Source organism: Rhinatrema bivittatum, chromosome 4, assembly GCF_901001135.1.
Source record: "Rhinatrema bivittatum chromosome 4, aRhiBiv1.1, whole genome shotgun sequence".
Classification (NCBI taxonomy): Eukaryota; Metazoa; Chordata; class Amphibia; order Gymnophiona; family Rhinatrematidae; genus Rhinatrema; species Rhinatrema bivittatum.
Genome location: NC_042618.1, coordinates 101,598,175 through 101,613,552, shown reverse-complemented (window position 1 = coordinate 101,613,552; position 15,378 = coordinate 101,598,175). Strand labels below are relative to the sequence as shown.

Sequence of the window (15,378 nt, the reverse complement as noted above, 5' to 3'; positions counted from 1 at the left end):
CAAATACATGAGAGGAAGAGTACGTCTAACTCGGGTCCCAGAGCAGAAGACAGGACGGTGCCATTCCTAAAGCAGTGCAAAAACAATCTGCATCTTCTCTAAACTACTAAGAGCTCTGAATTATATGGACTAGTACCAACTTAAAAACTCCCCGTCCTTTAAGACTATGAACATGAATATCACTACAGCCTACATAAAACATTTCAGCTTTTATACGTAGCACATTGCTTGAGGAATGGACTGAAAGCCTGCACCTTAAAAAACACATGTTGGTCTAACATGTGGACTGCCATGGGGATAAGGGAGGGAGGGGGAACGTCAAAAGTTGTCATTGTGCTGTTTGGATGTTACCTGCAACTGGTGACTGAATACAACCATTTGATTATGGTTGTAATTTGTTAAACATCATCAAAAAAGTTAATAAAGAGATCTGTGCAAAAAAGAAAAACATGCTGGTCCAATACCAGGTATCATCTCTACCCAATTACTTTCGCTGTTCTCTTCTAATTAACTGTATTTTACTCCCTTTATGTTTTCTGCAGGTAAAATACACAAAATCTTGATTCACCAGGAAACAGAGTCACCTGGAAGCAGCTTTCACAGCTGGTTTTGAGTTCTGTACTAAGTGGAATGTGTCTTGGAGAAGACGATGATGTTAGATCTTTAGATCTAGTAATATTTTTTTTTAAATAGAGCCACTTTGGTGGAATGATCCGTGCAGTCTCCTTTAGAAGGCATCTTTGTTTGAAGGTTTCTGTTTTGTATCTCCAGCACCTGCATCTTTCTTTCTAGATCAGTTAAAACAAACAAACTTGTACTACTATCACTGGCCCCAAATCCTGGAAGCCTCTAATGTATGGATTGGCACCGTGGTTTTCAATCCCAGCCTTCAGGGCCCATTAGCCAATCTGATTTTCAAGATATCAAAATGCACTGCTTGCATTACCCTGAAAACCAGTCTGGCCAATGGGTTCCAAGGACTTGGGAAGAGAAACTACCAGACTTGACATCAACTTTACTAAAATCTCACCACATACTGCAATGTAACTCGATAGACCCTACAACTATATATAGCAAAACTATTAAACAATCTGTACGGGCTAACAGCACAAAAAACTGCTCAAGCTGATCCCAGAACTCCATGTCAATGTTTAAAATCATCTTTACCACAATTACAAAAAGCTCTGAGTCAGGACAACTGCCCACTGAGACCCTTAGACAGGCCAACACAGCTGCTAAACTCCAACAATATGACGTCTCCAATGGAATATAATCTATAGCTTTGTTTTAAATTGTGTGTTAAGTTATAGGATTGATAAGGAGTCCGATCTCGCCACAGAATTATTATTTTGCTGGATGTATTTATCTGGTTCATGATCCATTTATTCTGGGGCTGTGAAGAACCACGCACCTCCATTTTCCAGTGACGGGTTTTAGTTATCTGCCACCACTAGTCTATTTTAGTAAGCCTGCCCTGGGGTGGAAGACTTTTTTTTTTTTTAATCAGTTGAAAGTCCGTGATCAGAAGAGAGGTTCTAGTAGGGAGGATGAAAAATGTCACAAAATCCAAAATGCTTTCATACTAAAAACTGAAGGAATGTTTGTATAATTACAATGCAGACATTATGATGTTCTGTCACATAAGAACATAAGAAATTGCCATGCTGGGTCAGACCAAGGGGCCATCAAGCCCAGCATCCTGTTTACAACAGAGGCCAAAAACCAGGCCACAAGGACCTGGCAATTACCCAAACACTAAGAAGAACCCATGCTACTAATGCAATTAATAGCAGTGGCTATTCCCTAAGTAAAATTGATTAATAGCTGTTAATGGACTTCTCCGCCAAGAACTTATCCAAACCTTTTTTTGAACCCAGCTACACTAACTGCTCTAACCACATCCTCTGGCAACAAATTCCAGAGCTTCTTTGTGCACTGAATGAAAAAACATTTTCTCCGAGTAATCTTAAATGTGCTACTTGCTAACTTCAAGGAATGCCCCCTAGTCCTTCTATTATTCGAAAGTGTAAATAACCGAGTCACATCTACTCGTTCAAGACCTCTCATGATCTTAAAGACCTCTATCATATCCCCCCTTAGCTGTCTCTTCTCCAAGCTGAACAGCCCTAACCTCTTCAGCTTTTCCTCATAGGGGAGTTGTTCCATCCCCTTTATTATTTTGGTTGCCCTTCTCTGTACCTTCTCCATTGCAACTATATCTTTTTTGAGATGCGGCGACCAGAACTGTACACAGTATTCAAGGTGCGGTCTCACCATGGAGCGATATAGAGGCATTATGACATTTTCCGTTTTATTAACCATTCCTTTCCTAATAATGTTTGCTTTTTTGACTGCTGCAGCACACTGAGCCGATGATTTTAAAGTATTATCCACTATGATGTCTAGATCTTTTTCCTGGGTGGTAGCTCCTAATATGGAACCTAACATTGTGTAACTACAGCAAGGGTTATTTTTCCCTATATGCAACACCTTGCACTTGACCACATTAAATTTCATCTGCCATTTGGATGCCCAATCTTCCAGTCTTGCAAGGTCCTCCTGCAATGTATCACAACCCGCTTGTGATTTAACTACTCTGAATAATTTTGTATCATCCGCAAATTTGATAACCTCACTTGTCGTATTCCTTTCCAGATCATTTATATATATATATATTGAAAAGCACCGGTCCAAGTACAGATCCCTGAGGCACTCCACTGTTTACCCTTTTCCATTAAGAAAATTGACCATTTAATCCTACTCTCTGTTTCCTGTCTTTTAACCAGTTTGTAATCCATAAGAACATAAGAAAATGCCATACTGGGTCAGACCAAGGGTCCATCAAGCCCAGCATCCTGTTTCCAACAGTGGCCAATCCAGGCCATAAGAACCTGGCAAGTACCCAAAAACTAAGTCTATTCCATGTAACCATTGCTAATGGCAGTGGCTATTCTCTAAGTGAACTTAATAGCATGAAAGGACATCGCCTCCTATCCCATGACTTTTTAGTTTTCTTAGAAGCCTCTCACGAGGGGCTTTGTCAAACGCCTTCTGAAAATCCAAATACACTACATCTACCGGTTCACCTTTATCCACATTTTATTAACCCCTTCAAAAAAATGAAGCAGATTTGTTAGGCAAGACTTCCCTTGGATAAATCCATGCTGACTGTGTTCCATTAAACCATGTCTTTCTATATGCACTACGATTTTGATCTTGAGAATAGTTTCCACTATTTTTCCCGGCACTGAAGTCAGGCTCACTGGTCTATAGTTTCCTGGATCGCCCCTGGAGCCCTTTTTAAATATTGGGGTTACATTGGCCACCCTCCAGTCTTCAAGTACAATGGATGGATTTTAATGATAGGTTACAAATTTTAACTAATAGATCACAATTTAACCTGAAGATACTAAGAAAGGTAATATTTAAAAAAAAAAACAAAACAAAAATACACACATCTGGGGAGTAGAGAACCCTTTTATATCCCATCAAAAAATGCCTCTCCCCTAAACTCGCTCCCCAGGCTCTCCCAATGGTGCAGGATTCTGCTGACCGTGTCTGATCAGGCCTGAAATAAACTGACCACATTACTCCACCATTGCCTTCGCTTTGCTGGCTGTGAGTCCAATACAGAATCTAATTTAAGGAGCTCATATAAATACGGAAATCTCCAAGTCACAATATTCCTAAATGTTAGTGCTTTTTAAAGAGCCACAGCTGGCCGCTATCTTCTGAACATTCCCTTGTCTGAGCGATGGCACTTTGAAGAGATTCGCAGCTATACCAGTGCCGTGTAACTCTTCACCTGACCCGCTCTGCCTGGACCCATGTTTGGAGCACACTCACGAAGCAATTAAAAATATTTATTTAAGCAGGTTTTTAGATTACCGGAGCAGACATAATAAGCATTCTGCAAGTAGAGGTGGCATCAAACAATCTTGCAGTCATAAATGTTTAAAGGGAGAATGTTATTCAGAAGAGCATGGGATTATAATAAGGTTTTGTCTGATATTTATGTGTGTGTTTTTATGTAACTCATTGAGAACATAGGACTGCGCAAGTAATACGTTTTTAAAATAAACCTTACAAGGCTTACAGCAGAATGCTGCATGCCAGAAGGGAAAGAAAACAGAAAACTATTCAATCTGCTGGTTACAATTCTCGCAATTTTGATTAAAAATTTGTGAGGGTTGTAGGAAAAATGTATTGAGAAATAGGACTTTTCAAGCCAGAAGGCCTGTAAGTGTGCCGATAACGCAGGCACGAGCCACGTTCTGCATGGCTGGGGGTTACCTTCCTAACCGCCCGAGCTTTTCACAGAAAACTCTGCTCGGTGCCCAAGGGACTAGGAGGTTTTCTGTTAAGAATGTCTTCTTTGATAAGAAGTAGACGACCACGATCAAGTAAAACTTCTGTTAACTTATAGGACACATTTCTTAGGAGTTCATCATTAAAAAAAAACCAACAAAAACCCCAAAACATTTCCATTTAAATCAAAACAATGTCCAATCAGTTCTGTCAATCTTTTTTGTCCTTTCAATCCAAGTTTCACACTTCATATTGCTTCTAATTCCCTTCCTCTCTTCTTACTCCTCTTCTTTCATCCTTCCAATTTTTTACCTTTTCATGCCTCCATTCTTCCCTTCTAAGCTCACTCTCCTCTTCCAACCCTGCATTTCTCTTCATGCCACTCCTTCGCTCTTCCCTTTCTCCTCTCCTTTCTGAATCTTCCCCTCCCCATCACTGACACCTCCTCCTGCTGCCCCAATATTGCCATCCTTTTGCCGTCGCTGCTTTCTTGCCCTTCCCCGCCACCAGATAACCAACAAGAACTGTTAAAGGTCAGCACCATGGAGCAGATGGAGGGCAAACAGAGTGGCAGCCAAGCTTGCAGATGGTTCAAATCCAGCTGCAGCCCATCTAGGTGGACAGGGTGGGGCCAGATGGGGCAAGTAGTTAAGAAAAAAAAAAAGGAAATGGCCACCTGGCTTGGTGGAGTGGGAGAGCAAAGAGAAAAAAAAGCAGCGGCTGGTTGAGTATGAGTGGGGGGGGGGGGGGGGGGGGAACAACTGACAGCGTAAGGTTAAAAAACTAAAACGCAGTGATCCCCTGCTCCAGGCTTGGTTTCCTGCAGTATCACGGAAACCAACAAAATATGCAGTGATTGGCGTGGCATCACGGGAAGCCAAGGGCCACGATTATAGTTTGGGCATCATAGATGACAGCTTACGGCCGCCTTTGAAATCTCTCTCCTACGCCAGTGGAAAAAAAAAAAAAAAAAGAATTTAAGTCTGAAATCAATGGAAACTTTCAAACAAAAATCAGGCAGAGGAGAAACTGCAGTGATATGCATGAAACTAAGGGGGGAATGCAGGCAGGGAAATGCTGAGCTCCCTTTCTGGAGAAAGGTAGGGGGTCATTTTAGACCAGACAAAGCACAGAGGTGCAGCAGTGCCTTCTGGACTTAATGACAGCCTTGACTGATCTGAAGACAAGACTCAAAGGAAACCCAAGAACAGGTGTGCAGTGCATGAGAATACATGCTGGGGTCACGACTGTGCAGAATACATGGATTAATCATTGGAAACGGTTGAGAAACCGATGTGCAACAGAATTTGAAAGATTCATAGGAATCTGACAGAGGCAAGGATGTAAACTGCTGTTCTTCAACTCTTAAAACACCTAAATTATGGCCAATAAGCCCACAAAACAGCTTTATTAAAGCAATGGAATAATACCTCTGACCCACAGAACGTCAAGCCAAAACCACTCCTGTGCCATTTTTATTTAAAAAAAAACAAAACAAAACTTTCTGAAGACCTCATTTTTAAATGGTCTTTCACCTCCTAGCGAACATCTACAACTGGAAGAAGTCAGCTTTACATCAGGCAAGCCCTAATATCACCCAGCATATAGAAGATGGCTATGAGAGAGGGAGGACAACGTTCCAAGAATAATTTGTAATATCTGTTTGTTGATTTGTACTTGTATTTTATGCATTATCACATTTCGACATCGGTGGTGGTGAGACGCGATATCAGAATAAAATGTATTTGTTCACAGAGTTAAAGGCAGACAGTCCAACACCAAAGCCTGCTTACGAGGAATGAACATATGATGTACAATTATTACCTAGTGCAGCTCATCCAGACCCTTCTGGAGAAGAGACTTTTAGTGCAAGAAATGGAGCCATTACAGCCAACTAAATGGTCTCCCACATAGCAGCTTGCTAACCTCAATCCTTTTCAACACACATGTCCAACAATACAAGGAGCTAAATTTGGAGGCCCCAAATGTTAGGCTCCTGTGACCTTTTATATAATGAGATGTGATTATGATATTAGCATGCAGTGCTGTCATTTTATGTTTTTGTTAAGTGTGATATATTACCGTTCCTATGTAATTTTGTACGCCATCTTGGGTGTGGCCAGAAAGATATGAATGATTATACATACATACCATAAGAACAGGACTTCATTACTGCCGAGTACAGACTGATGTGCTCTACTACCCCTAACTTATCAAGCTAGATATTTCACTTGGATGCAGCTCCATCACTGCTTTCTACATTAATGGTGGGGGTGGAAGGGAAATAGAACCAAGAGCTAAGAGAAACAGATAAGTATGAGAGAAAAAAGTGTGTGAAGCTTGCTGGGCAGACTGGATGGGCCGTTTGGTCTTCTTCTGCCGTCATTTCTATGTTTCTATGAGCAACCTGAACAGACTAAAACACAGCTGACAGCCTTTCATCTACACCCTCAAGAAACCCAATACAAAACCAATCATTACCCAGGGCTGAATCTTCTTGAGTAATCAGCCGAACCTTGTCTATTTCCGTGTGACATTAGATAGAACACTTTCCTTCAAAGCACAAGGAAAGAAGACAAAAGCGAAAATTAAAACCTACATCCTCCTCCAGATCTTGGGCACCGTGAAGTGCGGGGCCAACCCAGGTATTTTGTGTCCCACTGCTATGGTCTTGTGTTAATCTATATAAAAGAGTTTGCATGTCTAATGAGAGAATAGTTGAGCCATGCCAAGAAACTAGATTGTTCTATCATGGAAGAAGATGTTTAAAGTGAACAATGCCAGATATTAAAAGGAGGAAAGCAAGCCAAAAGGAAAGATCGAAGCAGGTAAAAGACCCAAGGCATTAACTATATGGTACAACCAAAGAAAGGACTCACCAATCAGATACTAAACTCCATGCTATTAAATGGTATCAAAGCAGCATCTAACCAGTCAGGTTTCAGGATTACCACAATGAATATGCACGAGATAGATTTGCATACTTTGGAGCCCCAAGGTATGCAAATCTCCCTCTTGCATATTCAGTATGGATATGCATGTGAAATTGTCATAAAGAAGTGCTGCTGATATCAGAATCTGGGAACAAGTCCCCTTAATACTCAGATGGCATATGCACTATTTTAAATTATTTTAGAAAGCGCTCCTCAAAAAGGCCGGGTGTTATTTTTATGTTTTCTGTTGCACATAAATGTCAAAAGAGCTCATGAACGCAAAGGCTTCAATGTGATAATAATGTCAAGTCTCTCAAAGTGTACAGGAATACTTAGTTTGTTGCAATGGAAAAACACATCTCATCTTATCTAAGTGAAAACTGCACTCAGCCATCCATGGCAGTCAATAAGTATCCAATGAAAATGAAATCAAGGCGGCCATGGCAACCAATCAATATCTGCCTAGAGTAAAGCCCACTATTTTTAATCATTTACCAGAAAAAAAAAATCATCATGAAGAATAGGTGCTGGTATTTTTTTTTTTTTATTACTGTATAGCATATAAAAATGCCAAGAGTACAGCTGTCTTTACAAGCTTTTTTTTTTTTTTTTAATATACTATATGCAATATAGTTTTGGTTTTTTTTTAAATCATGTACCATATGCTATCTTGAGTTAAGGAGACTCACTTCCCGATTCTGACATCAGCACTATTTCTTGGTGATCTCATTTAATAGCACGGAGTTTGACATTGGATTGATGAGAGTCCTCTCTGGTTGATTTTTTGGACTGGGTGGCCTATTTATGCTTCTGTTATCCATTAGTTACCAATTATATGGTCACACAGGCTTAAGCAAATGCAGAAACAAGGAGGGCAATTTTCAAAAAGGGATCTACGTCCTGAAGGGAAGTCTGTGATGCAGGCAATGATCCTGACAAGACTAGATTACTGCACTTCAAACCTTGATCAGGTTTACCTAATTCCTCAATGAAAGTCCTTAAACTTGTCCAGAATGTAGCTGCTTGCATTGTTACAGGCTCTCCTCATCATGATCACATCATGCCTGGGTTAAAAAGCCTACACCTTGGCTGCCCATTGCTTTTCACACTGGCTTTAAAAGTACATACTTTAGTGTTTAGAGCTATTTATGATGATGGGAGCCCATAATACCTTAAAAGCAGTGCACACAACGTGGTCCTCGTTCATCAGGGGGGCAATCCCTCTCTTGGCCATCTCATAAATCAGTCCACTTTTCAGAAACTCGCTCTAGGGCTTTCTCTATATCTGGCTTAAAATGGTGGCTTGCTTTTCTCCGGAACTCAGAGCAGAAAAGATTTATTTATTATTTTGGAAAAAGGTGAATTTTTTTTTTTTTTTTTTTTTTAGAGAGACTTTTGTGACGGACTACACTGGAAGTAGTCTGATTGTAACTGGCAGGAGAATAGAATGGTTTGGGTCTTTAGCTGATTTGGTATCAGTTGATTATATTTTGTGTTGCTTTGTCATTTATCTTTTTTTCAAGATGTTATTTTTATGTTTTATTATTATTGTAATCCACCAAGAGAAAGCCTTGGATCGTCAAATTATAAATGTGCATAAAATAAATAAAAAAATAAAAAGGAGATATTTATCCAGATTGCCTAGCTCAGAGCAGCTAAAAAAAATATGCAAGGGATCCAGAGAGCTAGTACTTTTAGTCATAATAAAAGAGAGCATTCCCACTGACGTGTTTATATCAGAGCAAGTCAAGTACACATACAGAACTCAATTTTAAACTCCATAGGTGCACTTTCCTCCCCCTTTTATCTGCCCACAGAAAAACAAGGTGCAAAGTATCCAGGAACCTTTGTGCCCATGTATGCACATTTGTAGGTATTTTCTCTTTTAAAATTGTCTACAAGGTCCACAGGTACGACTTTGCACCCAAGTGAGCTATTGAAAATTGCCTGTTCATGCCCAGTGTTGTGACTTTGAACAAGACCACTGGCAAGGCATGACTGAGGGTATGAAATGAAAGAGTAACAATGAAATACACCTGGAAGGCCAGAGGACCTTCCGGAATGGGCTGACACAATCTGATCAACAAGACAATATCTGAATTTCCTGCACTCCCAGACTGGCAGATCAAAACTATCATCTTCTAATGACTTGAACACTTAGGAAGGTAATGGTTCATTTGGAAAGACCTTAAGGAGACCTGTACAAAGGACTACCTTGCTGCAGCAATGGAAAGCCATCGCTTCTGAAAACGTATTTAATCCATCATAAGAAGCAGCACTTAATCCAATTCATTCCCATCTCACATTCTGACATCACTGAAAAAATCTGGGAATACTGATATTCACCTTGTTTCTCTATGATACGACTTCTAACACATGCCCCAATCACACACTATTTTTATTCTATGTATGCCATATTTTAGTTTTCAAAATTTAAAAAAAAAAAAAAAAAAAAAGTATAGTTACTAATGAGCCTGGGTGTCATCCTGGACTCTAGACTCAGCACTGAAGCCCAAGCATCCGCATTCTTCCAATTACGCCACCCTTAAACTTTGATGGACCAGCCTTTGCAATGGAGATCCAGGCCGGTGTAACTTCTTATACATTGAGCTGCCCAAAAAACTAGACTGCCACACCTGCAGCTCATACAAAATGCAGCTGCCCAAACCATAATAAAACGCCAGAAAATTTGACCACATCACCTCACTTCTCAAAACCCTACACACTGGCTCCCAAAACACTGGAGGGCCATATTCAAAACTCTGGTCCTTGCTTTCAAAGCTCTCAATGGCCCAGCAGCACCCTAGCTGAACCGGCTCACCTCCCACACTCACACGAACCCACTGTGTTCACTACCTCAGGCTCGCTTGGTGGGGCCATCCCCCAAAGAAATGAGGTCCTCAACCACCAGGAAAAGAACCTTCACAGGCTCAGGCACCACCCTCTGAAACGTGCTACTACGGTACTTGAGATCAGGCTTGCCCCAGACATCCTCACGTTTAGGAAGAAACTGATAACCTGGCTATTCGTAGCGGCTTATAGTTCCAGCCTGACCTCCAAACTCCTGACTAGGTCCCCGATGCTCTATCCAATGGACAGGAACTACATAAGGTGCTCACCCACCGGATCCAGGCCTTCTCCACTCTACCTTACTGTAAAGTCTTAGCCCCCTAAGAAAATCTGCTATACCTTGTGTTTCTAGAATTTTCTATTACCTATAATTAGTATTGCTTTCTACTTGCTCATTTTGACTCCTACTATATTTTGCTATATTTAGCTATTGATTGTCTACTGTAAATCACTACAGGATGGACCTCTCTCTCTTATAATCCTGATATAACATGCATTGAACTCTTATGTTGGAAAAGCATGACAAAAAACCAATGATAAAGGTAAGTAAGCCACCAGAAAAAATAATTGTTCCAATCCATACATCCTCCTGGAAAGTGCCTTCACTAATTAAACCTCATTGCGGTATTAGCAAGGCCATTTCTAAATACAGTATCAAATAAATTTATAGAACAATTCAGGTTTCTACATTTCTATTATTCATAATCAACACAGAAAACAAAAGCCAATAATTCCATTGGACTTATGTATCTGATTAGATGCATTCATTCACAATTTTTACTTTGCTGAAGGACAATTATCAACATTTTCCTGCTAGAAAAAGAACTAGTTTATGTTTCATTTAAATTAAGGACTTCTTGGTTATCAGACCTTAAGGAAATCAGCCCCTACCAACAATACAGCATTCTATCATGTAAAATTTGAAACTGATACTTCTCAGGCACATATAAAGCCTCTCCACATGTAAATGGCAAACTGGCATCTTCCAGACACACTAGCACTTCTCATATTTACTCTGCAGGCTGCCATCATAATTTGGGGACATCAAACTGTCACCAGACTGTTAGTGTGATCATCCCCTGAGAAAGTGACACTATAAATGAAGCATCAGTTTTACTCTGCTGTGAGTCTCTGTACCTTGGTTAAGACTGGACTGCACTTTCTGGGGCGGATTTTAAGAGCCCTGCTCACGTAAATCCGCCCGGATTTACGCGAGCAGGGCCTTGCGCGCCGGTGTGCCTATTTTACATAGGCCTGCCGGCACGCGCAGAGCCCCGGGACTCGCGTAAGTCCCGGGGTTTTTCGAGGGGGGGGCGTGTCGGGGGCAGGGCCAATCGGCGCGGCGTTTTTGGGGCGGGATGTGGCGTTTCGGGGGCGTGGTTTCGGCCCGGGGCGGTCCGGGGGCGTGGCCGCGCCCTCCGGAACCACCCCCAGGTCGCGTCTCGGCTCGCTAGCGGCCCGCTGGCGCGCGGGGATTTACTTCTCCCTCCGGGAGGCGTAAATCCCCCAACAAAGGTAGGAGGGGGTTTAGACAGGGCCGGGGGAGTGGGTTAGGTAGAGGTAGGGAGGGGAAGGTGAGGGGAGGGCGAAAGCGAATTCCCTCCGAGGCCGCTCTGATTTCGGAGCGGCCTCGGAGGGAATGGAGGTAGGCTGCGCAGCTCGGCGCGCGCCGGCTACACGAAATCGGCAGCCTTGCGCGCGCCGATCCAGGATTTTAGCGGCTACGCGCGTATCTGCTAAAATCCAGCGTACTTTTGTTTGCGCCTGATGCGCCTACAAAAGTACGCGAAGGCGCCCTTTTTAAAAATCTACCCCTCTATGAATAAGGCTCAAAAAGAATCATGTTCCTATGGTTAAGAGTTCCTGCTGCATGGACTAACCAAAGGGTGATTAAATAAAACCAAGATTTCGTATCAGAATCTGAAATATCAAAGAGAATGGCCTCCTTTCTGGACAGTGCATGTTCTCTAGATCCCTATTCGGAAGAATTATAGAAGCAGCCCATACTCCAGAAAGAACTGAAAATCGCAAATCTAATTTTTCAAAAATACTAAAATGAATTTTTCAGAAAAATCAAACCAGTTAACAAATCAAGTGATTTTCTTACCTGCTGTAAAAGGCATTTTGTATGGGTAGCTGTTGTGATCCGTATGAATGTTGCTAATCCTGCCACTTGGCACATGCACAACTCCACAAAGGCTGTAACTGTTCACCCCTGCTTCTTCTCCAAAACAATGTCGGGCGTTACACCAAGGCAGGTGCTGCAAAGGAGTACCTGATGGCAAGCAGCTCTGTGAAACCAAGAGACCATCACAGTTTGCGGGCTCAGTAAACTCCCCACCATTAGGGTACACTGAGCAGGGAGAGTAGCCATTGTACTGTAATCCACTTTGGCCGTACGAAACATAAAATCCATCCAGTGAGGTTAAATCTAAGGATTCATAAAAACAGGTACAATCTGGAGGAGTGCCTGGCACAGGTAAGTGATGGAACTGCTGCACTGGGAAGGAAGGCTGGTGGAACTCTTGCTTGGGAGTTGGAGATTTCTCTCCTGGTCTTCCATACTCTGGCTTCATTGCAGCTTGTCCTCCCATTAATAAAGGCAGTCTATGATAAAAAGAACCCAAATCATCATAGTAATTAGAGAAAGATTCAGTCTGGATGCTCTCCGTTTTACCTGAGTCTCTCAAGGAATCTTGATGTTCCACTTTCCGGAAAGCGCCATCCGGATCCCCTTGCCAGCCGTGCTGGTCCTTCACTTTTCCATTTAGAATTTCCTTTTTTAATTTAACACAGGTCTTCCTGTTTGACTTAGCCCATTTCAGCCTTGCTTTGGAGCACTGATGCTCAGATTTGCTATCACTATCCGATTTACTACTCTGCTTAAATGGGTGGCCTTTCTCATTGGTCAACCTCAAAAATGCAACAGCATTGAGACTGGCTAATCTCTTTGGGGCCGGATGATATGCGACTCCACCATCATCCCTCTCTCTGCTTTCTTCAAACATTTCATCTAGAGAAGGGGCAGAACTACTACATTTTTTATTTAATATATTCTGGCTCCTCTTCTCAAGCAATTTGAGTTCCATCTTTTGCAATGAAGACCAATTTCTAGCAGATTTATGTTGGAGGCTCTTAGCGCTAGAATGTCCACTGACTTTGGCAGAATCTCTGTGGAATCGCCTAGAAGATAACCTATGGTCCTCCCTCTCAAACAGTAAGTTGTTCACAGCCTCGGCATTGAGAGATGCAAGCCTGCGCTTTCTAGGTTCTGGAGGGTTAGTGTTGGGTTCCATCCCTGAACAAGTCTTTGGACAGCTGCTCCTGCCCATTTTAGAGACAGTCTGAACATTTTCTGTAAAACAGACTGTATTCAAGTCATTCAGCCAGCAGGGGATGCCCTGCTGCGGACCATTTTGGCTTGGTTTTGCCAGTGATCCCGCCACATCCTCCAATCTAGTAAGCAGCACTTTGCACGTTTTTTCTTTCATCGATGGAGCTAGGCGTTTCCGCAGTGGATAGGATTTTCTCATTTCCTGAAAGCCCGTGCTATTGCTTACATTGGGAAATCTTGTCTGGGCAGCTTGTTCCTTGATGGTGTCTTGTCCACTGCATTCTGCCTCAATACTCTCCATCCTTCAACTATCTGTCCGTGACAACTTGGTCAGCGGAAGCAGAGGGATAACTTACTGAGGAAAGTTGCTTTTTCCAGGCATAAGTCACAGTATCTAGTTGTAATTCTAGAGAAAAACAAAACAAAACAAATATTAACCTGGAATTGCTTAATTACATTCAAAGAAAATAAAATCTAGCAGTTTCACATAATATAGTTAATTTTAGAACACAGGGAGTTACATACTACACTGATTCATAACCTCGTAAACAGCACAGTGATGGTGACGCCCTTTCTACATTCACAGAGTGATAATTTTGTTCATAGCCTCTAACACTAAAAAAACAAAAAGTGTCAATTTTAAGGTAAGTAGCATTCTCCATAGTACATTCTGCTAAATACACTGGTATGACCTAACCATGAAGCTGATGGGAAAGCGATGGCAGACGACATGCCACGCATACAGGACAAAGTGCACCTTTCTACAGAAAATTAAATGCTGGCAAAACTTATCTACAAAGGCAATGCAGTGATCGTGTGGTTACATATGCAGATCCTTACATTACAGCATTAAACACTTGATATTTACATATCAGTGAAAAAAAATAAATCCACATTTAAGATCATGATAAACATACAGATAAATAAGGAATGGCAAACAAGCAGTACAAATGATTTGGTTTCTAGACAATGGAGGTCAAAATATTGAAGTTATATTCTACCTAAGTTAAGCTGGTTAGGTTGGAAAAAGATCAGAGGTTCATCAAGTTCAGCCTTCTTCGAATTGCTGAAAGCTCTCGCTACATGACAATCCAGGGGAAGATAGGAAAGCCCTGTACATCTTTAGCTAATTCTGCAACAGCGAAAAAAATTCCTTCCTGACCATTAAATATGATATATGCTCAGAATCACTGGATTGGCACTTTTTTCTTGCAGGTCACCAAATCATACCCACCAATATCTTTTTCTTCTAAACTAAAAATTGTCCAGTTTAATTTGGTGGTTGAATTATAACTACTTCTGCTGGCAAAAAAGTTCTATAATTTTACCACTTATAGTAAAACGTCTCTTCCTCTGAAGGTGATAAAGCAAAGTCGCTTGCAGATATTCTCCAAAGACAAGAAGCTCACAACAATTACACGGAATTGTGCACAAAATTTTAGGTAGCCCTTGTCAAATTGTATATTTTAATAAATAAGTCAACAGAAGCTAAGGCAACCTCTACATAGTACATAATTAAGCATTACAACAAACCAGCGCCTAGAATCATCAAAATGCGATAATTATTGCATGGATAACACCCACAATAAAGAAAAGAGGCGTGGCTATGATAATTAAAGAGTTACCACACTGTGCGCTATATTAGCTCTTCGCATAGGTACTTTATCGTGCTGTGCGATTATCCTGCAAGTTCCCAGACAGGCATTTCTCACTTTTGGGAGGGGAGAAGGCGGAGGGAGGCTCCTTATAAGGTTTCATAGTAGTCAACTATTTATACCGCTATAGGAGGGCCAGCTAGTAACTCGAGGTGAGGTTTTGGAGGTGATCTAGGATTTTGGGGCCAGTTTTACATGCAGAGATATACAAACAGCACAGTAGACCTTGGTGAAGATTTGACGTGATTTGGAGTGAGGAATATCAGACTAAGATGAGTTTACTTCAATGTTCTCTCGT

General features: G+C 41.5%; 1 protein-coding gene across 4 annotated transcripts in view; it reads right to left on the bottom strand.

Moving 5' to 3' along the window:
- The window catches only part of BAHD1 (bromo adjacent homology domain containing 1), a 219,409-nt gene that overhangs the window by 29,359 nt on the left and 174,672 nt on the right, over positions 1-15,378 (bottom strand). For all 4 annotated transcript variants that reach the window (XM_029598542.1, XM_029598544.1, XM_029598541.1 and 1 more), the window contains exon 2: positions 12,199-13,831. In XM_029598542.1, coding sequence (XP_029454402.1) covers positions 12,199-13,726 — 1,528 coding nt within the window. In that variant the 5' untranslated portion in view covers positions 13,727-13,831. The remainder of the gene's footprint in view (positions 1-12,198; positions 13,832-15,378) is intronic.